Genomic DNA, 23,748 nt, shown 5'->3' with positions numbered 1-23,748 from the left:
ATTTGTTGCATACGGAGTCTTATGCCCGGTGCCAGCACTTTGGGATTAGTGACAGCTTATAGGCAGACTGGGCAGCAGATACTAACTTCCTCCTATAAGGCGCCTCGTGATTTATTCAGTTACAATAGAATCAACTGCAACATCCACTAAAAACATTCTTAATGCCATTCCAACATGGCATACGGTGCCCACTGGCATCAGTTTCCATTGCCCACATAGAGATGTGAGGGAGAACTGTTGGGCCTACCGTACATTGCCGGGCCTTGCGGCGATGCCCTGCAGCACACTGTGACGGACTACATGGTCAGATTGTAATCCCCAGGCCCCCTGCATGTTGTCCCTCTTCATAAGGAAATAACATAGACTGAAAATTTCAAAGTGGGCAATTGGGTGTAAAACCCTAGATATGAAAGGGTTAACAGTCTGCGGTAATATATATACTGTCATTGGCAAAAGGCATTTCTAAGTACTGTATATCATCACAATAAATGTTCTGGATCACAGGTTCTCAAACTCGGCCCTCAGGACCCCACACAGTGCATGTTTTGCAGGTCTCCTCACAGAATGACAGGTGAAATAATTAGCTCCACCTGTGGACCTGGAAAACGTGCACTGTGTGGGGTCCTGAGGATCGAGTTTGAGAACCACTGTTCTGGATAATATCCCTGTGCAACAGACAGGCAACGGCTCAGATTGTTTCACCCTTTAGGCCAGGGATGGGGAACCTTTGGCCCTCCAGCTGTTGTTGAACTACACATCCCAGCATGCTCTGCTACAGTTTTGCTCTTTGGCCATGCTAAAACTGTTGCAGGCCATGTTGGGATGCGTAGTTCAACAACAGCTGGAGGGCAAAAGGTTCCCCATCCCTGCTTTAGGCCCTGAGCGCTGTGCCATGATCATTATGAGCCTTTACCCGTAGAAATCAAGATTTCAAAATGAAAATAACCTTTTAGCATCGACCCAGAGGATGTGTATTCTACATATACGGATTCCTAAGCAGGCTGCTGGGCTCCTAGCCATGACTATATGGCTACTGAGTCCAACATGATTTGACCCCCAATCAGCAATACCAGCCAATACACCCCCCCCCCACCCAAACACACACACACCACCAGAACCTCTTTTAATGGGTATTCACAGCAGCATCCCAGTGTTCCTGACTTGGGTCCATTCTAGTGGCCACAGGAAGCCAGTGCTCAGACAAAGCAGCCTCCGCAGCTGTGGATACAGTGAATGGGAGCACGCTACACTGGATGAAGGTTAATGATGTGTTAGGAAGGGGCACAGACTGCTGATTCCAGGATAAGAGCAGAGAATGGCCGGGGAGGAGAGGAGGATTATCAGCGTGCGCCCCCTATTATCACTGCTGTTTGCTCTCCAGGGAATATTGGATTCTCAAACACAGCAGCAGAATCCTCATTACTGACACTTGTCCCCACATATGAACTAGTAACTTCTCCTTTATAAGAGATATCACTTGCACCAGGGATTTGTTTTTAACCGGTGACTGGCGAACGAAAATCGTCTGATTTATAGGACCCGCTATTTGGAAGCTTATCGTGCGCCACCCACTAATAATAGGATTAATATTAGTGTCTCATTAATCAATAATATTGTTATTGGTATCATTATATGTTATTCCAAGTCGTTTGTACACATCAAGAAAATCATTAGAGGAAACACATCATTAAAAGTGAGAGCAGCTATAGAGATGATTCATGGACATACAGAAGCGTTCTCATAAACCTACGGTAGTATCTATACACGATACGGCACCAGACGCGCAGTGCCGCTGAGATGCTCGGAGAGGTGGAGCGCGCAGTAGGTAACACTGCATTTATTTTTAAAGGGGCAATCATTTATACTGCATGGCAGGGCTGGTGCAAGGCACCAGAGCGCCCCAGGCAAGTCGGGGTGGGGGCGCCCCGGTGTCTGCCACCCGGGTACCTGTCCTGCGGTACTGTAAAGCTGGCAGCGGCAGCGGGGGGTCCCTGCAGTCAATAAGAAATAACGAGCGCTATCCGCCGGGCTATGCGGAAGTGCTTCTGTTTTGGAAACACTGGCCGCACGGCGCACGCTGATTGGCTGAATCTCAGCCAATCAGCGTGCGGCCAGTGTTTCCAAAACAGAAGCACTTCCGCATAGCCCAGCGGATAGCGCTCGTTATTTCTTATTGACTGCAGGGACCCCCCGCTGCCGCCGCCGCCAGCTTTTACGCACATATACGCCGCAGGACAGGTACCCGGGCGGCAAGGGGGGGCGAAATACCGCCCACCAGTGGCCGGCGCCCTAGGCAAATGCCTAGATTTGCCTAGTGGTGGCGCCGGCCCTGCTGCATGGTTTTGCCTTGATTGTCCTTTTAAAAAATCCAAACATCCAAGTTCCGCGGCATCACGCAGGGCCCCAAAATTGCCGGGATTTCAGTTTAAAGCGGTCAATGCCGGGCAGCGTCCGGACACTCGCTCAGATGCTGCCCAACTGTGATCGTCCCCAGCATGCGGCTCTGCACAGCTTGATGTCAGAGTTCACGCTGCGCAGGCCACACCCCTGCACACGTCTGCCGCTCGCTCCGCTGCTGCCCGTCTGCCCTCTCAGTGCGGCACCCTCGCACCTCCTGCCATGCTCCCCGGCTGCCGTAACAGAGTTGTGGAAGGGTCAGAATCACACACACCTGCACAGACTGGGATAATTATTTGATGGTGTGTGAATTGTGTAAGGATTTGCGGGGAATAGTGAACCATTTGCAATTCAAACGCAGATTGCAGGGGATCTGGGCGTCGGCTTCATATACTCGCAGTCATCTGCAAGTTTGCTGACCAGCGATCGGGTCTGAATTATGCCCAGAGTGCATGTACAGTACATTCAGGTCCCATGAGATCTCAGTCTATTATTTTACTGTTGTCTGTAAGCTAAATGAACCCATCTGTGGACAGAACATGACCCAATATCCATCGCTATCTTCAGACTGTGCAACCTGCTGCATTGTGAAGTCAGAGCAATGCCACTCTCCGCTGCATCCGATAATACCGGACTGTTACTGGGAATACATCCTAGAGACATTTCTTCCAATCTGGGCTAATGACAGTGTATGTAACACGTATTCGCTGCTGCCAGGGCACATTGCTGGTGCCAGGATTACGTCCACCTCAGTCACATGGTGGAACGGTCCAGCGTCCTGACAGTAATGAGAGTTGATGTAATAAAAGAGGAAACATCTGGAGAGAAGGTTTCTGTGACATCTGCTTCACATGTGAGTACGATGAGGGCTGTGTGGGAAATGCGTGTTCACCGTATATACACGGATTACAGTAACCACAGCGTCCTAGATACAGAGACTGGCTGTAATGTCCTGTACCAGATCCCTTCATCTACTGGCTGCAAGGAACACTATATACTATGCAGAGGAATGATGGCTCTATGGGTGGACAGGGTATGCTGGGACTTGTAGTTCAACGAACATTAGCATTGGTTGGTATCTGGCACGCTGCGTTCTCCACGTCTGTTATGAGCGCCGCTATTTGTGAACCACAAAAACAGGGCACCGATCGTTTATATAGTGCGCCGATTTATCAAACTAAAGGAGGAGAGTGGAGGTGTTGTCCATAGCAACCAGAGTCTAGCTATCATTTTACAGAAGGTACTAGATCCCCTTACTCAGCTGTACTGAAGCCACAAGGTCCCATATTGCCCCCAGGCCAATGTGTTGGCATCCTCACAATGTTGACACGTGAAATCTCACAATTTTCAGAATGTTGACATTAGGGTTAGGTTAGGGAAGGGGGTTAACCCTTTGAGTTCCAACATCTATGTGAGAAATGGGCAAAATATCAGCTAAATATTCCAGTGTCGCTCACATATGTTATATAGATTCAAATAAAAAAAATATTGTGTTAAAAAAATTATGTATATTATATAAGGGAACTTTACAGGTCAGTATGATGAATAATAATGTTTGCTTGGCAAATTTCACACTTTTTTTGACAAGTTCACTTGGCACTCAAAGGCATGTATTCAATGCCAGTGCGAGTGGCCGGCGAGGGGGTTAAACTGCGAGGATCGCAGAAAACCAGTGATCCTCGCAGTTTAACCCCCGCACCGACCGCTCGCACTATGCAACGTTCCGGGGGAAGGTTAGGGGGAACTAGGGGAAGGTTAGGGTTGGGTTGTGGAGGCATGAAGCGGACTAGGCACTAGAGAGAGGTTAGGGTAGGATGTGGGGGTGCTAGGTACTAGGGGAAGGTTAGGTTGAGGGGTGTGAGGGAGTCAGTCACTAGGGGAAGTTTAGGTCGCAGGGTGTGGGGGAGTCAGGCACTAGGGGAAGGTTAGGTTGCAAGGTGTGAGGGAGTCAGGCACTAGGGGAGGGTTAGGTTGCGGGTGTGGGGGAGTCAGGAACTAGGGGAAGGTTAGGGTTGGATTGTGGAGTCATGAAGGGTACTAGGCACTAGGGGAGGTTAGGGTTAGGTTGTGGCGGTGCTAGGTACTAGGGGAAGGTGGGGTGAGGGGTAGGCCAGTAGTGAGGAGTGTGTAAGCACTACCACATAGACCAGTAGCGAGGGGCGTGTAAGTACTACCACATAGGCCAGTAGTGAGGGTTGCGTAAGCACTACACATAGGCCAATAGTGAGGGGTGTGTAAGCACTGCGATCTGGATAAGCCAGTAGTGAGGGGTGTGTAAGCACTACAGATAGGCCAGTAGTGAGGGGTGTGTAAGTACTACAATCTGGATAAGCCAGTAGTGAGGGGTGTGACAGCACTACACATCTGGATAGGCCAGTAATGAGGGGTGTGTAAACACTACACATCTGGATAGGTCAGTTGTGAGGGGTGTGTAAGCACTACTATCTGAATAGGCCAGTAATGAGGGGGAGGAGGTGACTGGTGCCACCTCCCAGGGTGCCATGGGGGCTCATTATTTCCCCAGCCATATATGGCTGCCCTGGCAGCATCTGTTCCCAGCTCCCGGATTGGGCGCGCCATGCACATGTGACTTAATGGCATCACAGCCACCTCAGAGTAGTCAGGGAGTAGAACAACAGGTCCCAAAAGTGAGTAAAGTGCTGACAGCTGTACCAGAGAGAATACCCAGGAGCGCCCTTACAGCTAATCCTGATTGGGCATCTATGTGGTTTTATGCTTTCCCTTAGCATTAATCAGGGTATCAGTACCAGGTAGAGGGCTGTCATTACAAGACAACCTGGGCACCTGCCTGGATCAGAACCCCACAGGGGCCATTTTATTACTGATAATATTAGGTCCCATATTACTTCAACATACATTGGATCGACCACTGATGGTCGACATGGCTAAGATCGTCAGGCTTGGAAGGCTGACACAAGCATTAGGTTGACAATGGCTGGGTCAACATACGCTTTTCACATTGTTTTTGAGCCGACATGTGCCGACAGGTGGTATTTTATGCCCTACCATCCACAGTGACGTGGAGGGAGAATAGAATTGTGTACCAAGTGCAGCGAGCCATGCGAGGGGCGACATGCAGGTTAAAATATGTGAAAAACTCATGTCAACTTTTTCACCGTCGTCCTAGCCATTGTCATCCTAATGCTTGTGTCGACCTTCCAACCATGTCAACCTTAGCAATGTTGACCAATTGCATGTGTCGACCTAAGCCATATCGACCTTCTGTGGTCGACACAATGACCCATACCCTTGCGGAGAGGACTCATTCTCGGTCATGGATAAATTACTCCTGTGCAAAGTCCTTGCTTGGAATATCATTGATGTCCTGGTGTATGGGGCACTACTGCAGCTGCTGCAGAACACTGTGCCTCACCCCTCACTTTAACAAGTGACTGACAGCTGAGTCCATTCTGTGCCTTCTCCCTGTCCTGTGTTACACCATGTGAATGGACTGCCATTATTATTATTATTATTATAAAGCAGTTGCGCGGTTACAAGCGGAACTGATGTAATATTACCTGGGAAGGGGATTTGGGTTTTGCCTTCAGATTCTTTATGCAAAGAATATTACCCGACGGTTAATTATAATGCAGAAAGAACCTGCTGATACAATATTACACTACAGTGAGATGGATTTATACTTATTATGAGTAGATTACATTACAACAGCTACGGGAGCTCTTACTCCTACCTATAAGCACAATTCCCCATGCACAGTACAGTAATGGGGTCCAGTAGTGGGGTCCAGTAATGGGGTCCGGGATCAACCCATACAATTGTACATCCTACTGAATTTAGACACATATATTGTGCTTCTGTTGTGTTGAATATTTAGCAAAGAAACAGGCACTGAAGTCACTAATGGTTGGGTATTAGGCAGCACTGACGGAGACTGATCAGCCTTGTTCTACATCTAGCTAATGACCAGACGAAAGCGTTACACCCCTACGTCGGATCTTTTAAGTATTACACAGCGCTGTACAATGAGGGGTTACTATTACACATAAATAACATACAATGACTTGAAAGAGAAGATAAAGATGGAACTGCCCAGGTGAGCTTTAAGACTTATGTAGAACAGTAATATACAAGGTTATAAGTAGTGATGGAGGAATTGTTAGCGGGTTCTTCTTTGGCTGATTGGATATAAGGCAGCCGCTGGCAACAGAGCCCTATTCACTATCTCCTACCATATAATGATCTGCGATAAGAGATGGGATGGACATTATGCCTAAACATTCTTTAGGTTAAGGTGCCACCTTGTGCTGCATAGTATACATCACCACAAACCAGCAACCTCCTGCTCTCCTTACACTGAGGGGTACAAACTGTGTGTGGATCAGTGAACACCCCAATACATTATCACCCAATACAGTGCTGTACTCATTGCAGAGCTGTAAGCAGGACAGCATCCTATCTGCAGAGCCAAGGCACAGCCTAGTATCTGTACACCACTGCATGCATCCTAGATAAGGGGTGCGGAATAGTATCCCTGTCACCCAGCCACAGGAGAAATACCAGTCACATATCAGGATTCCATTGCAGAACATTCCTTCTTGTACTGATCATTCCAGATGATTCAATTACCAGCACCAGAGATCTGCAGCTGCTTGGGATAGCATTGTATACCTACTGTGCTGCCTGAGGTTGTAACGGAAATGGTGCATTTCTCATACCTTACACAACTACCCATAGATGTTCTATGTATATATGGTCACATACCTTAGGTTTAGACCAACCAGCCTTCTCTCCCACTACAGTGGCCAGAAGATGACCACACTGCTGCCCCAAATATACTGCAGCCTTAGACAGCTGCCTTGTAACATGGATGCCCTCGCCTACCTCTGGGCAGCCACACGTTTCTGTAATTACATCTAACCAAGATAATCCCATTTACCACGTTACCACTGACTGAGTCCACTGTGTCTATGGATTCTGTCGCCGGTCCCAAATGTATTATCGTGGTTTATATGGGAAAATTAGAAAACCTAGGCACCCTATGGCCGGTAGAATTCCTTTATCCGGAATGGCATGCTGAGACTTGTAGTTCCATGGCAGCTGAAGAGCCACCTGGTGCACATCTTTAGCTGGCATGGCTTGCTGAGACTTGTAGATTCCATGTCAGCTAAAGAACCACCTGGTGCACATCTTTAGTTGGCATGGCTTGCTGAGACTTGTAGTTCCATGGCAGCAGAAGAGCCACCTGGTGTACGCCTTAAGCTGGCATTGCTTGCTGAGACTTGTAGTTCCATGGCAGCAGAAGAGCCACCTGGTGAGCACCTTAAGCTGGCATGGCTTACTGAGACTTGTAGTTCCATGGCAGCTGAAGAACCACCTGGTGCACATGTTTAGCTAGCATGGCTTGCTGAGACTTGTAGTTCCTCTACACTACAAGATGTTATTATAATCCAATAGAGAGGAAGAAGCCCCCCCACTATCATTTGACTGAACTGTGTCCCGGGGTCAGGCTGTAACACATCCATGGCATGTGTACCCAGGAACACAATATCCAGACTCTGGATCATAGCTAATACCTGCCATGCTGCTGGACCTGTGGGGTGGGAGAAGATGAATGCTGCTGCTGCTGCAGAGGATGCAGATGTGACTGGCTCACACAATGTGGAGCAGCCACTGAGACAGGTACAGTGCACAGCCCCCATAAGGTAATGGACCCTGTAGCCAGGACTCATTATTTAAAGGGCTACATTGGAACAGCTGCAACCTCTGCTCGTACGGTACAGTACGTGCTGCTTCTGGATGCCCATATACTCACAATGGTGACAGCCATACATGATCACACAGCTATCACCCTTCTGTGCATTCTCTGTATGTACCATCTACCCCACCTGCACCTTAGAGCACTATTAAGGCTGGGAGACCCCCATATAGGACCTGGCATTTATCCATCTCTCTGTCTTTTGCAACAGAAGCTGCAGAATAACCATTCCCTGCATCAGGGTTGAGTTTCCTGCTGCTTTCCACAAGACAGGAACAACAAGTCCCAGCCAGGAGCTACAGTACACAGGCTGCCAGTCCCAGATCTAGAGAGCACCGTCAGTCGTTGGTGATTATATTACATGCATTATATACAGTAAATCCCTCAACTACTGAGCCCCAAGTAACCCACAGCCTGGTCTGAGCAGTTACCTCTACCAGGGACAGAACTGCGCGCTGTCCACTAGGGGGCAGTCTAAGACCAACTAGTCAAGACTCAATGCTATATATCGTGGCTTGTTGACGAGAGAGAGGGTGCACGTATCTGGCACACACAGGGGTATATACCAGGCAGCTGAGTGCACCCACAGCAGACCCCAGGCACGGAGATACTGTGCCCAGTACAGCGACTGCAAGGGATGGGACTGATATTGGGCACATAAGGGTTACATTGCCCATGTCCTGAGCTCTCACCCTCCCTATAAGCTTCCTATGTACCCCCAATGCTGCCCCCCACCCGGGTTCTTACCTTCTAGGATGAAGTAGACTTTCTCCAGGACCATGGTGCCCCCTCTGCCAATCCACGTGGGTGCTGAGGCTGGTATAGAAGGCTCTATGCCCCCAGTCACTGCTCAGAAATCCAAACTGAGTGGGGTCTCCATCACACTCGTGTCTTTCGTGGGAATCCACAGCAGAGGGGGGATGAGGGGGTTCCTCTAGGCAGGGTGTGGGTAAGGTGCCCCCCGTGCCCTCAGCGTGCCAGGCCCCCGAAGTGTGTCTTCCAATCCTTGCAAACTTCCCCCCCTGGGCAGTGAGCTCCTCTCCCGGAGATCTGCAGCCCAGCTGCCCCCAAATCCATCAGGATCCCCCTTACTCCTTCCCTCACCAGTGTCCAGGGTGGTGGTGCACGGGTGCCATCCTGCCGGGGAGATGCCCAGGAGTCGGGCACAGCAGCTTAGCAGCAGGGTGGGTGAATGAGCACTTGCCAACATATGAGGCTCATTTAGGATGTGAGACTGGAGGAGGCTGTGCGCATGCGTCCCCCCAACTCTCACAACTCAGGGGCTGTCTAATGGCTGAGTGACTGCTGCCCGTCTCTACCGGACTACTGGGGGGTCTCTCCTTCCTCCAGCACCCCTGGGTCATCTCACTGGGCAGGGGTATTGGAGGGCAGTGCCATGAGCCTGGGGTCTGTGTGCTCAGTAACTCCGCTGCGGGAGCAATAGCAGAGCATCAACTGCAGCGCAGACAGCGCTGGGATGGTTCTATGGTCACTGGTGATAGATACAATGTATCACTGCACATTAACCCCCCCCCCCCCCTCACTGCCGCTATACAGCACATAGCATCCCTATCACTTCACATTAACCCCCTCACTTCCGCTGTACAGCACATAGCATCCCTATCACTGCACATTAACCCCCCCTCACTGCCGCTGTACTACACAACATCCGTGAGTGAGCATATTAACCCCCTCACTGCCGCTATACAGCACATAGCATCCCCCCTCACTGCCGCTATATGGCACACAACACTACCAACACTGCACATTAACCCCCTCACTGCCGCTGTACTAACCAACATCCCTGTCACGGAACATTAACCCCCTCACTGCCGCGGTACGGCACAGGACACCCCTATCACTGCACATTAACCCCCTCACTGCCGCGGTACGGCACCCCTTTCACTGCACATTAACCCCCTCACTGCCGCTATACAGCACATAGCATCCCCATCACTGCACATTAACCCCCTCACTGCCGCTATATGGCACACAACACTTGCATCACTGCACATTAACCCCCTCACTGCCGCTGTACTACACAACATCCCTATCACTGAACATTAACACCCTCACTGCCGCTATACAGCACATAGCATCCCTATTACTGCACATTAACCCCCTTACTGCCGCTATATGGCACACAACACTACCATCATTGCACATTAACCCCCTCACTGCCGCTGTACTACATAACATCCATATCACTGCACATTAACCCCCTCACTGCCACGGTACGGCACACTACACCCCTATCATTGCACATGAACCCCCTCACTGCCACTATACAGCACATAGCATCCCTATCACTGCACATTAACCCCCTCACTGCCGCTGTACGACAAACGACACCCCTGTCACTGCACATTAACCCCCTCACTGCCGCTAGACAGCACATGGCATCCCTATCACTGCGCATTAACCCCCTTACTACCGCTATATGGCACACAACACTACCATTCCTGCTAATTAACCACCTCACTGCCGCTGTACTAGACAACATCCATATTACTGCACATTAACCCCCTCACTGCCACGGTATGGCACACTACACCCCTATCACTGCACATTAACCCCCTCACTGCCGCTATACAGCACATAGCATCCCTATCAATGCACATTAACTCCCTCACTGCCACGGTACGACAAACGACATCCCTGTCACTGCACATTAACCCCCTCACTGCCGCTATACAGCACATAGCATCCCTATCACTGCACATTAACCCCCTCACTGCCGCCATATGGCACACAACACTACCATCACTGCAATTTAACCCCTTCACTGCCGCTGTACTACACAACTTCCCTATCACTGAACATTAACCCCCTCACTGCCGCTATACAGCACATAGCATCCCTATCACTGCACATTAACCCTCTTACTGACGCTATATGGCACACAACACTACCATCACTGCACATTAACCCCCTCACTGCCGCGGTACAGCACACGACACCCCTATCACCGCACATTAACCCCCTCACTGCTGTTATACAGCACATAGCATCCCTATCACTGCACATTAACCCCCTCACTGCCGCAGTACGGGAAACGACACCCCTGTCACTGCACATTAACACCCTCACTGCCTGCATACAGCACATAGCATCCCTATCACTGCGCATTAACCCCCTCACTGCCGCGGTACGGGAAACGACACCCCTGTCACTGCACATTAACGCCCTCACTGCCTGTATACAGCACATAGCATCCCTATCACTGCACATTAACCCCCTCACTGCCGCGGTACGGCACACAACACCCCTATCACTGCACATTAACCCCCTCACTGCCGCTATATGGCACACAACACTACCATCACTGCACATTAATGCCCTCATTGCCTGTATACAGCACATAGCATCCCTATCACTGAACATGAACCCCCTAACTGCCACTGTACAGCACACAACACCAATATCACTGCACATTAACCCCCTTCCTGCCGCTGTACGGCACACGACACCCTTATCACTGCACATTAACCCACTCCCTGCCGCTGTAGAGCACACAACACCTCATCACTGCACATTAAACCCCTCTTTGCCACTGTAGGGCACACAACACCCCATCACTGCACATTAACCCCCTCGCTGCTGCTGTACGGCACATCACATCCCTATCACTGCATAATAACCCACTCACTGCAGCTGTACGGCTCATCACATCCCTATCGTTGCACATGAACCCCCTCATTGCCACTGTACAGCACATCACATCACATCCCTATCACTGCACATCAACCCCCTCACTGCCGCTGTACTACACAACATCCCTATCACTGCACATTAACCCCCTCACTGCCGCTTTACGGCACATAACATCCCTATCACTGCACAGTAACCCCCTCACTGCCACTTTACGGCACATAACATCCCTATCACTGCACAGTAACCCCCTCACTGCTGCTGTATAGCACATAACACCCCTATCACTGCACATTAGCCCACTCACTGCCACTGTACAGCACATAACATCCCTATTACTGCCGCAGTACAGCACATAACACCCCTATTAATGCCGCTGTACATAACCCCCTCACTGCTGCTGTACATCATATAACACCCCTATCACTGCTGCTATACTACACAACATCCCTATCACTGCACAACAACCCCTATCACTGCCGCTATACTACTCAACATCCCTATCACTGCACAATAACCCCCTCACTGCCGCTGTATGGCACATACCATCCCTATTACTGCACAATAACCCCCCCAGTGCCGCTGTATGGCATATACCATCCCTATTACTGCACATTTACCCCCTCACTGCCGCTGTATGGCACATACCATCCCTATTACTGCACAATAACCCCCTCACTGCCACTGTATGGCACATAGCATCCCTATTACTGCACATTAAACCCCTCACTGCCGCTGTACGGCACATAACATCCCTATCACTGCACATTTACCCCCTCATTGCCACTGTATGGCACATAACATCCTTATCACTGCACATTTACCCCCTCATTCCTACAGTACAAGATACAAGTACAATAATCTGTATACAGTAATTTCACATTAACCCATTCATCCCCAGGGGAGGAACTGTGCAACACAGATTATCTTAACCCCTTCACTCCGGAGGGTGTACAACACAGGTCATCTCTATCACTGCACATTAACCCCCTCACTGCCAGGGAGGACAGTTGTACAACACATACAGTATCATCAATAGCAGTGCACTAGGGCAGGCATTCATAAGAATCTTGCGCTGCCATAGTGCAGAGCATACAAATCTAGCACTGCACTAATGCAGGGGGACATAAGAATCTAGCAGTGCACTAGTGCAGGACATATGAATCTAGCAGTGCACTAGTGCAGGGGAACATAAGAATCTAGCAGTGCACTAGTGCAGTACATAGGAATCTAGCAGTACACTAGTGCAGGGGGACATAAGAATCTAGCAGTGCACTAGTGCAGGACATAGGAATCAAGAAGTGTATTAGTGCAGGGGGACATAGGAATCTAGCAGTGCACTAATGCAGGACATAGGAATCTAGCAGTGCACTAGGGCAGGAAGACAGAATAATCTAGCAGTGCACTAATGCAGCGCACATGTATCTAGCAGTGCACTAGTGCAGGACATAGGAATCTAGCAGTGCACTAGTGCAGGGGGACATAAGAATCTTGCACTGCACTAGTGCAGAGCATAAGAATCTAGCAGTGCAGGGCATAGGAATCTAGCAGTGCACTAGGGCGGACATTGGAATCTAGCAGTGCAGTAGGGCAGGAGGAAAGAAGAATCTAGCAGTGCACTAGTGCAGGAGGACATAAGGATCTAGCAGTGCACTAGTGCAAGGCTCAGTTATCTAGCAGTGCAGTTGTGCAGAACATAGGAATCTAGCAGTGTACTAGGCCAGTGCATAGGAATCTAGCAGTGCACTGGTGCTGATCATAGGAATCTAGCAGTGCACTAGTGCAGGACATAGGAATCTAGCAGTGCACCAGAGCATGGTTTAGGAATCCAGCAGTGCACTTGGACAGGTCATAGGAATCTAGCAGTGCATTAGGGTGGGGCATAGAAATCTAGCACTGCACTATGCAGGAGGAAAGAAGAATCTAAAGCCCCGTACACACGGGGGAGATATATTGCTCAGCCATATATGGCTGAGCAATATATCGCTCAGTTTCTCCTTTTCATCAGCGACCAGAGATGGTCGCTGATGAAAAAGAAACTGCCGGGAGCTGGTCGCAGGAGCATGTTCCTGCGACCAGCGATCACTACAGGGGTAAAAACAGGAGCGCGCACCCGGCGTTATATCGCCGGTGCACACTCTCATCGTGGGCAATATGGTCGCTTAGCGACCATATTTCCCGCGATAGTGTACAAAATCGCCCGCGTGTGTACGCACCTTAACAGTGCACCAATGCAGGTCATAGGAATCTAGCAGTGCACTAGGGCGGACATTGGAATCTAGCAGTGCATTAGGGCAGGAGGAAAGAATAATCTAGCAGTGCACTAGTGCAGGGCACAGGAATCTAGCAGTGCACTAGGCCAGTGCATAGGAAGCTAGAAGTGCACTGGTGCTGAACATAGGAATTTAGCAGTGCACTAGTGCAGGACATAATAATCTAGCAGTGCACTAGGGTGGACATTGGAATATAGCAGTGCAGTAGGGCAGGATGAAATAAGAATCTAGCAGTGCACTAGTGCAGGAGGACATAAGGATCTAGCAGTGCACTAGTGCAGGGCACAGGTATCTAGTTGTGCAGAACATAGGAATCTAGCAGTGCCGTAGGCCAGTGCATAGGAATCTAGCAGTGCACTGGTGCTGAACATAGGAATCTAGCAGTGTACTAGTGCAGGGCATAATAATCTAGCAGTGCACTAGTGCAGGACATAGGAATATAGCAGTGCACGGGTGCTGATCATAGGAATCTAGCAGTGCACTAGTGCAGGACATAGGAATCTAGCAGTGCACTAGTGCAGGACATAGGAATCTAGCAGTGCACTAGTGCAGGAGGAAATAATAATCTAACAGTGCACCAATGCAGGTCATAGGAATCTAGCAGTGCACTATGCAGGAGGAAAGAATAATCTAACAGTGCACCAATGCAGGTCATAGGAATCTAGCAGTGCACTAGGGCAGACATTGGAATCTAGCAGTGCAGTAGGGCAGGAGGAAAGAATAATCTAGCAGTGCACTAGTGCAGGAGGACATAAGAATCTAGCAGTGCACTAGTGCAGGGCACAGGTATCTAGCAGTGCACTAGTGGAGGACATAGGAATCTAGCAGTGCACTAGGCCAGTGCATAGGAATCTAGCAGTGCATTGATGCTGAACATAGGAATCTAGCAGTGCACTAGTGCAGGGCATAATAATCTAGCAGTGCACTAGGGTGGACATTGGAATCTAGCAGTGCACTGGGGCAGGAGGAAAATAGAATCTAGCAGTGCTCTAGTGCAGGAGGACATAAGGATCTAGCAGTGCACTAGTGCAGGGCACAGGTATCTAGTAGTGCATTAGTGGAGGACATAGGAATCTAGAAGTGCACTAGGTCAGTGCATAGGAATCTCGCAGTGCACTGGTGCAGGTCATAATAATCTAGCAGTGCACTACTGCAGGACATAGGAAGCTAGCAGTGCACTAGTTCAGGACATAGGAATCTAGACGTGCACTAGTTCAAGGCATAGGAGTCTAGCAGCGCACTAGGGCGGCACATAGGAGCCTAGCAGCGCACTAGGGCGACACTTAGGAGCCTAGCAGCGCACTAGGGTGGCACATAGGAGCCTAGTAATTCATAATGGTGGTGCATAGGGATCCATCTAATACAGTTAGGAAGGAGCTGTCCGTTCAGCACCACAGCTCTCTCGAGTGTAGCACAATCCCGGCCACTGGCACCATTCAGCAGTTATCTGGCTGCTTTTGAGATGGGATCACCAGAAAACAAAGCACTAAGTAAGTTACTTTGCATTTGGAACAATCTATGCTGCAAATACACTGTATTATTGTACATGCAGGGAAATTACCAGCTGTTTTTGTATGTAGCACAGAAATGCTGGATAGCTTGAGAATTGCATACACAGAAACTTATACATCTCTGTGCGTTGAGGACCCAGGTGCAGAAATGTGGGCCCCTCCTCCTCCTCAACCAAAGTTCACAATATGCAACATGGCAATGAGTGACAGGAAGAGGAAAAGTGTGACAGGGAGAGACAGTGGGAGGCAAAGTGTGACAAGGAGAGACAGGGGGAGTGAAAGGGTTACAGGGACATGACAAATGTGACAGGGAGAGGCAGAGGGTGACAGGTAGTGGCAAGGGGAGGCAGAGGGTGACAGGGAGAGGCAGAGGGTGACAGGGAGTGGCAAGGGGAGGCAGAGGGTGACAGGGAGAGGAAAAGTGTGACAGGGAGAGGCAGAGTAAAAGAGGGTGACAGGGGCAGCAGTGGGCCCCTTAGTCCTCAGGGGCCCTGGTGCACTGCACAAATGGTAGTTCCGCCTGTGTCCTTAATAGGTATAAAAGCTCAATGTTGTGAGGCAGTAATGCCTACCTACACCAACCATGCTGCATGATATATAAAGATCCCGTGTGGGGGTTAGGGTGGGGAGTATGCAGGGGTCCCAATTATTCAGGCTCAGGTCAGGCAGCAATCTATGGGGAATTGGGTGCAATGTCAGACTGAGGCCATGATGCACCCTCGGAGACTCCGTGGCAGGGACCCCTGCCTTTGGGGCATGGTCACCTAGAGGGCGTGGCCAGCTGCCACATATGCTTGGCTAGTCAGTAGTCAAACCCTGTTGTAGTTTCTATAGAAGAGCAGCCATGTTTATCATTATATATAACGCGTGGGACATCCTTCCTACAGCTGTCCCTTACCGAATGCAGCATTAATTATAGATACGTGATACCTCGTTATCTCATCAACAAGACAGGAAGATCAGTCCGGGCGAGACCATCAGCAATGCTCCGTCTCCTGAGGTTTCCCAGAGAATCCTCTGCTAATCTAATCCCACATATGTCATTATTTATTGTCAATCACAGCACTTAACACCACTAACCTGGACTATCTATTTCTAACAAGTCTCCGGCCTGAACGTTATTGATCATATGACACCCACTGATCAATATGAATTCACGTCCTGCATTACAGAGGCTTTCCCTTGCACTTCCATAGGAGCCCCGCAGGCCTACATCATATATCTGGCAGGACCGGGCTTAAACGACCAATAAAACTCAAATGCAGGCTGTTTCCCACGTACCATTCACCCACGTATCAGATTATAAACATAGGGGGAGGAGATCTATTCCAGTGCACCCCAAACTTCCTATTATAAATGAGTTCTTTGTGTGGTTTAATTCAAGCGCTCCTAGATGCAGCTCATTTACTATATAGAAAAGTCTAACCCTTCAGACTTTGGTAAATGTATTGTGTGGCTGAGTGATATAATACATTTGCGCGCTTCTTTTTGTTTTGGAAAAAAGAGAAAAATAAAAAATAATAAAAATAAAATAATAAATAAAAAATGAAATAAAAAAAATAAACTTAAAAATAAACTAAAAATAATGTTATTACTCCCCTTGTGTTTTTCTTCTTAGTATTCGATATGGATTCATAGTCTTCTTTTCTTTGTCTCTCAATGTTCTCCTCCGTTATGAATATGACAATTTAAATGGAAAGAAAGATATTTGTGTAAACCTGCTACAGCGTTGAGATGGCTTATCCGGTCAAGTACATCTACTGCAAGGCGTACCTAACTTACACATTAATGATCAAAGTACACATATAATGGTATCTTTTGCAGGTAAAAATGGAGGGTAGCGTACCCGTACTCACAGAGAATGGAGTTTAGATCCTCATATAAAGGTATCTTTTTCCATTGCTTTCACATTCATAAGTGATGCAGTAACTTGAGTAAGAGGATTTCTATTCCAAATACAATAAAATGCAAAAATATAAAAAAAGGAGATCGGTGGTGTCCCGGGCAGGGCCGGCTCTGCCTAGGGCGCCGGGATCTGGGGGGGGGGGCACCAAGTCTGCAAATCAAAAAATCAAGGATGTCTATAAGGATCCTTGTTGTACTTAATGCAGGTAGCGACTGTGGAACTTCTAAAACCTCACCTCCATACTTTCCCTTGAGACATACTTCCCTACATTGCTGCCCCCTCCTCCTCGTACTCCTAGGAGAATTTTGCCTAGGGTACTGAGAAGCCCTGGTCCTGGGCAATTCAAGCATATAAAGATGGAGATCAAGGTCCGTGACTCAGTCAGCATCTATACAGGAATAGTACCAACAGGTCTTACCTTATTCTCGCTCTCAATAAAAAGGTTGTGCAATTCATTCCTTATGCCAACATGTTTTGGGACTTTAAGGCCCCTTTTCAAGGTAAGTGTAGTGCACTGGCTGTGTATTTTAAAAGTCAACCATTTTAATAGTATAAATACCCAGCGAGTGCACTACACTCCTTTACCTTGAAAAAGGGCTTAAAGTCCCGCAACATGTTGGCATAAGGAGTGAATTGCACAACCTTTTTATAGAATATGTTCTGCGGTTATGAATGAAGCCATATGCTCTGCACAGCTCAGTGCTCAATGCTCTGCAGCACCTACACTGGCCGCCAGGATGCTTTTAGCTCTTATTATTATTTTCAGGGAATTACGTCCAAATCTCTATGATAGCAGTCCAGCTCTTTCATCATCTGCCAGGATAGGGAATAACGATATTGGCAGCAGCCTGTAATGATCTGCAGAACGTCACTGCCATCTTCTAATGATTGTTACAGGAAGCAGCAGCATTGGAACATATTTATCTTCTTATACAAAGGACGCACAGATGGGGCCTGGCAGCAATGCTAACCACTGTGCCACTGTCACAAATCCTGGAGGCCAGTGTATGTATTGCAGATTAGGAGCTGATTGGCTGGTTGTGTATCACTCTCCACTTTATCACTTTTTGAAGCTTGATACATCTGGCCTTAAACTGGGAACTGGCGTTCCGCTATGAAGGGTTGGGGCTTTTTATGCTATTATGTTAATAACAATTTTAGCTCCTCTGTAGTAACCTATCCATGTCAGCAGGACACACAGACAAGAACTCGCTCCTCTGTAGTAACCTATCCATGTCAGCAGGACACACAGACAAGAACTCGCTCCTCCGTAGTAACCTATACATGTCAGCAGGACACACAGACAATAACTCGCTCCTCCGTAGTAACCTATCCATGTCAGCAGGACACACAGACAAGAACTCGCTCCTCCGTAGTAACCTATCCATGTCAGCAGGACACACAGACAAGAACTCGCTCCTCTGTAGTAACCTATCCATGTCAGCAGGACACACAGACAAGAACTCGCTCCTCCGTAGTAACCTATACATGTCAGCAGGACACACAGACAATAACTCGCTCCTCCGTAGTAACCTATCCATGTCAGCAGGACACACAGACAAGAACTCGCTCCTCCGTAGTAACCTATACATGTCAGCAGGACACACAGACAATAACTCGCTCCTCTGTAGTAACCTATCCATGTCAGCAGGACACACAGACAAGAACTCGCTCCTCTGTAGTAACCTTTCCATGTCAGCAGGACACACAGACAAGAACTCGCTCCTCTGTAGTAACCTATACATGTCAGCAGGACACAGACAAGAACTCGCTCCTCTGTAGTAACCTATCCATGTCAGCAGGACACACAGACAAGAACTCGCTCCTCTGTAGTAACCTATACATGTCAGCAGGACACAGACAAGAACTCGCTCCTCTGTAGTAACCTATACATGTCAGCAGGACACACAGACAAGAACTCGCTCCTCTGTAGTAACCTATCCATGTCAGCAGGACACACAGACAATAACTCGCTCCTCTGTAGTAACCTATCCATGTCAGCAGGACACACAGACAAGAACTCGCTCCTCTGTAGTAACCTATCCATGTCAGCAGGACACACAGACAATAACTCGCTCCTCTGTAGTAACCTATCCATGAGAGCAGGACACACAGACAAGAACTCGCTCCTCTGTAGTAACCTATCCATGAGAGCAGGACACACAGACAAGAACTCGCTCCTCTGTAGTAACCTATCCATGTCAGCAGGACACACAGACAAGAACTCGCTCCTCTGTAGTAACCTATCCATGTCAGCAGGACACACAGACAAGAACTCGCTCCTCTGTAGTAACCTATCCATGTCAGCAGGACACACAGACAAGAACTCGCTCCTCTGTAGTAACCTATCCATGTCAGCAGGACACACAGACAATAACTCGCTCCTCTGTAGTAACCTATCCATGTCAGCAGGACACACAGACAAGAACTCGCTCCTCTGTAGTAACCTTTCCATGTCAGCAGGACACACAGACAAGAACTCGCTCCTCTGTAGTAACCTATACATGTCAGCAGGACAGAGACAAGAACTCGCTCCTCTGTAGTAACCTATCCATGTCAGCAGGACACACAGACAAGAACTCGCTCCTCTGTAGTAACCTATACATGTCAGCAGGACACAGACAAGAACTCGCTCCTCTGTAGTAACCTATACATGTCAGCAGGACACACAGACAAGAACTCGCTCCTCTGTAGTAACCTATCCATGTCAGCAGGACACACAGACAATAACTCGCTCCTCTGTAGTAACCTATCCATGTCAGCAGGACACACAGACAAGAACTCGCTCCTCTGTAGTAACCTATCCATGTCAGCAGGACACACAGACAATAACTCGCTCCTCTGTAGTAACCTATCCATGAGAGCAGGACACACAGACAAGAACTCGCTCCTCTGTAGTAACCTATCCATGAGAGCAGGACACACAGACAAGAACTCGCTCCTCTGTAGTAACCTATCCATGTCAGCAGGACACACAGACAATAACTCGCTCCTCTGTAGTAACCTATCCATGTCAGCAGGACACACAGACAAGAACTCGCTCCTCTGTAGTAACCTATCCATGTCAGCAGGACACACAGACAATAACTCGCTCCTCTGTAGTAACCTATCCATGTCAGCAGGACACACAGACAAGAACTCGCTCCTCTGTAGTAACCTATCCATGTCAGCAGGACACACAGACAAGAACTCGCTCCTCTGTAGTAACCTATCCATGTCAGCAGGACACACAGACAAGAACACGCTCCTCTGTAGTAACCTATCCATGTCAGCAGGACACACAGACAAGAACTCGCTCCTCTGTAGTAACCTATCCATGTCAGCAGGACACACAGACAAGAACTCGCTCCTCTGTAGTAACCTATCCATGTCAGCAGGACACACAGACAAGAACTCGCTCCTCTGTAGTAACCTATCCATGTCAGCAGGACACACAGACAAGAACTCGCTCCTCTGTAGTAACCTATCCATGTCAGCAGGACACACAGACAAGAACTCGCTCCTCTGTAGTAACCTATCCATGTCAGCAGGACACACAGACAATAACTCGCTCCCCTGTAGTAACCTATCCATGTCAGCAGGACACACAGACAAGAACTCGCTCCTCTGTAGTAACCTATCCATGTCAGCAGGACACACAGACATGAACTCGCTCCTCTGTAGTAACCTTTCCATGTCAGCAGGACACACAGACAATAACTCGCTCCTCTGTAGTAACCTATCCATGTCAGCAGGACACACAGACAAGAACTCGCTCCTCTGTAGTAACCTATTCATGTCAGCAGGACACACAGACATGAACTCGCTCCTCTGTAGTAACCTATCCATGTCAGCAGGACACACACACAAGAACTCGCTCCTCTGTAGTAACCTATGCATGTCAGCAGGACACACAGACAAGAACTCGCTCCTCTGTAGTAACCTATACATGTCAGCAGGACACACAGACATGAACTCGCTCCTCTGTAGTAACCTTTCCATGTCAGCAGGACACACAGACAATAACTCGCTCCTCTGTAGTAACCTATCCATGTCAGCAGGACATACAGACAATAACTCGCTCCTCTGTAGTAACCTATCCATGTCAGCAGGACACACAGACAATAACTCGCTCCTCTGTAGTAACCTATACATGTCAGCAGGACACACAGACAAGAACTCGCTCCTCTGTAGTAACCTATCCATGTCAGCAGGACACACAGACAAGAACTCGCTCCTCTGTAGTAACCTATCCATGAGAGCAGGACACACAGACAAGAACTCGCTCCTCCGTAGTAACCTATACATGTCAGCAGGACACACAGACATGAACTCGCTCCTCTGTAGTAGCCTATGCATGTCAGCAGGACACACAGACAAGAACTCGCTCCTCTGTAGTAACCTATCCATGTCAGCAGGACACACAGACAAGAACTCGCTCCTCTGTAGTAACCTATCCATGTCAGCAGGACACACAGACAAGAACTCGCTCCTCTGTAGTAACCTATACATGTCAGCAGGACACACAGACAAGAACTCGCTCCTCTGTAGTAACCTATTCATGTCAGCAGGACACACAGACAAGAACTCGCTCCTCTGTAGTAACCTATCCATGTCAGCAGGACACACAGACATGAACTCGCTCCTCTGTAGTAACCTATCCATGTCAGCAGGACACACAGACAATAACTCGCTCCTCTGTAGTAACCTATCCATGTCAGCAGGACACACACACAAGAACTCGCTCCTCTGTAGTAACCTATGCATGTCAGCAGGACACACAGACAAGAACTCGCTCCTCTGTAGTAACCTATCCATGTCAGCAGGACACACAGACAAGAACTCGCTCCTCTGTAGTAACCTATACATGTCAGCAGGACACACAGACAAGAACTCGCTCCTCTGTAGTAACCTATCCATGTCAGCAGGGCACACAGACAAGAACTCGCTCCTCTGTAGTAACCTATCCATGTCAGCAGGACACACAGACAAGAACTCGCTCCTCTGTAGTAACCTATCCATGTCAGCAGGACACACACACAAGAACTCGCTCCTCTGTAGTAACCTATGCATGTCAGCAGGACACACAGACAAGAACTCGCTCCTCTGTAGTAACCTATACATGTCAGCAGGACACACAGACATGAACTCGCTCCTCTGTAGTAACCTTTCCATGTCAGCAGGACACACAGACAATAACTCGCTCCTCTGTAGTAACCTATCCATGTCAGCAGGACATACAGACAATAACTCGCTCCTCTGTAGTAACCTATCCATGTCAGCAGGACACACAGACAATAACTCGCTCCTCTGTAGTAACCTATACATGTCAGCAGGACACACAGACAAGAACTCGCTCCTCTGTAGTAACCTATCCATGTCAGCAGGACACACAGACAAGAACTCGCTCCTCTGTAGTAACCTATCCATGAGAGCAGGACACACAGACAAGAACTCGCTCCTCCGTAGTAACCTATACATGTCAGCAGGACACACAGACATGAACTCGCTCCTCTGTAGTAGCCTATGCATGTCAGCAGGACACACAGACAAGAACTCGCTCCTCTGTAGTAACCTATCCATGTCAGCAGGACACACAGACAAGAACTCGCTCCTCTGTAGTAACCTATCCATGTCAGCAGGACACACAGACAAGAACTCGCTCCTCTGTAGTAACCTATTCATGTCAGCAGGACACACAGACAAGAACTCGCTCCTCTGTAGTAACCTATCCATGTCAGCAGGACACACAGACATGAACTCGCTCCTCTGTAGTAACCTATCCATGTCAGCAGGACACACAGACAATAACTCGCTCCTCTGTAGTAACCTATCCATGTCAGCAGGACACACACACAAGAACTCGCTCCTCTGTAGTAACCTATGCATGTCAGCAGGACACACAGACAAGAACTCGCTCCTCTGTAGTAACCTATCCATGTCAGCAGGACACACAGACAAGAACTCGCTCCTCTGTAGTAACCTATCCATGTCAGCAGGACACACACACAAGAACTCGCTCCTCTGTAGTAACCTATGCATGTCAGCAGGACACACAGACAAGAACTCGCTCCTCTGTAGTAACCTATACATGTCAGCAGGACACACAGACATGAACTCGCTCCTCTGTAGTAACCTTTCCATGTCAGCAGGACACACAGACAATAACTCGCTCCTCTGTAGTAACCTATCCATGTCAGCAGGACATACAGACAATAACTCGCTCCTCTGTAGTAACCTATCCATGTCAGCAGGACACACAGACAATAACTCGCTCCTCTGTAGTAACCTATA

General features: G+C 48.6%; 1 protein-coding gene across 1 annotated transcript in view; it reads right to left on the bottom strand.

Moving 5' to 3' along the window:
* NETO2 (neuropilin and tolloid like 2) overlaps window positions 1–9,585 on the bottom strand; it is a 35,537-nt gene extending 25,952 nt beyond the window's left edge. The window contains exon 1 of the mRNA XM_083165251.1: window positions 8,882–9,585. Within this exon, the coding sequence (XP_083021377.1) occupies window positions 8,882–8,915 (34 nt within the window). The 5' untranslated portion in view covers window positions 8,916–9,585. The remainder of the gene's footprint in view (window positions 1–8,881) is intronic.
* Between the last annotated feature and the right edge of the window lie 14,163 nt (window positions 9,586–23,748).

This window comes from Crinia signifera, chromosome 11 (assembly GCF_055691185.1).
Source record: "Crinia signifera chromosome 11, ASM5569118v1, whole genome shotgun sequence".
Taxonomy (NCBI): domain Eukaryota; kingdom Metazoa; phylum Chordata; class Amphibia; order Anura; family Myobatrachidae; genus Crinia; species Crinia signifera.
This window is presented reverse-complemented; position numbering and strand designations above follow the sequence as displayed.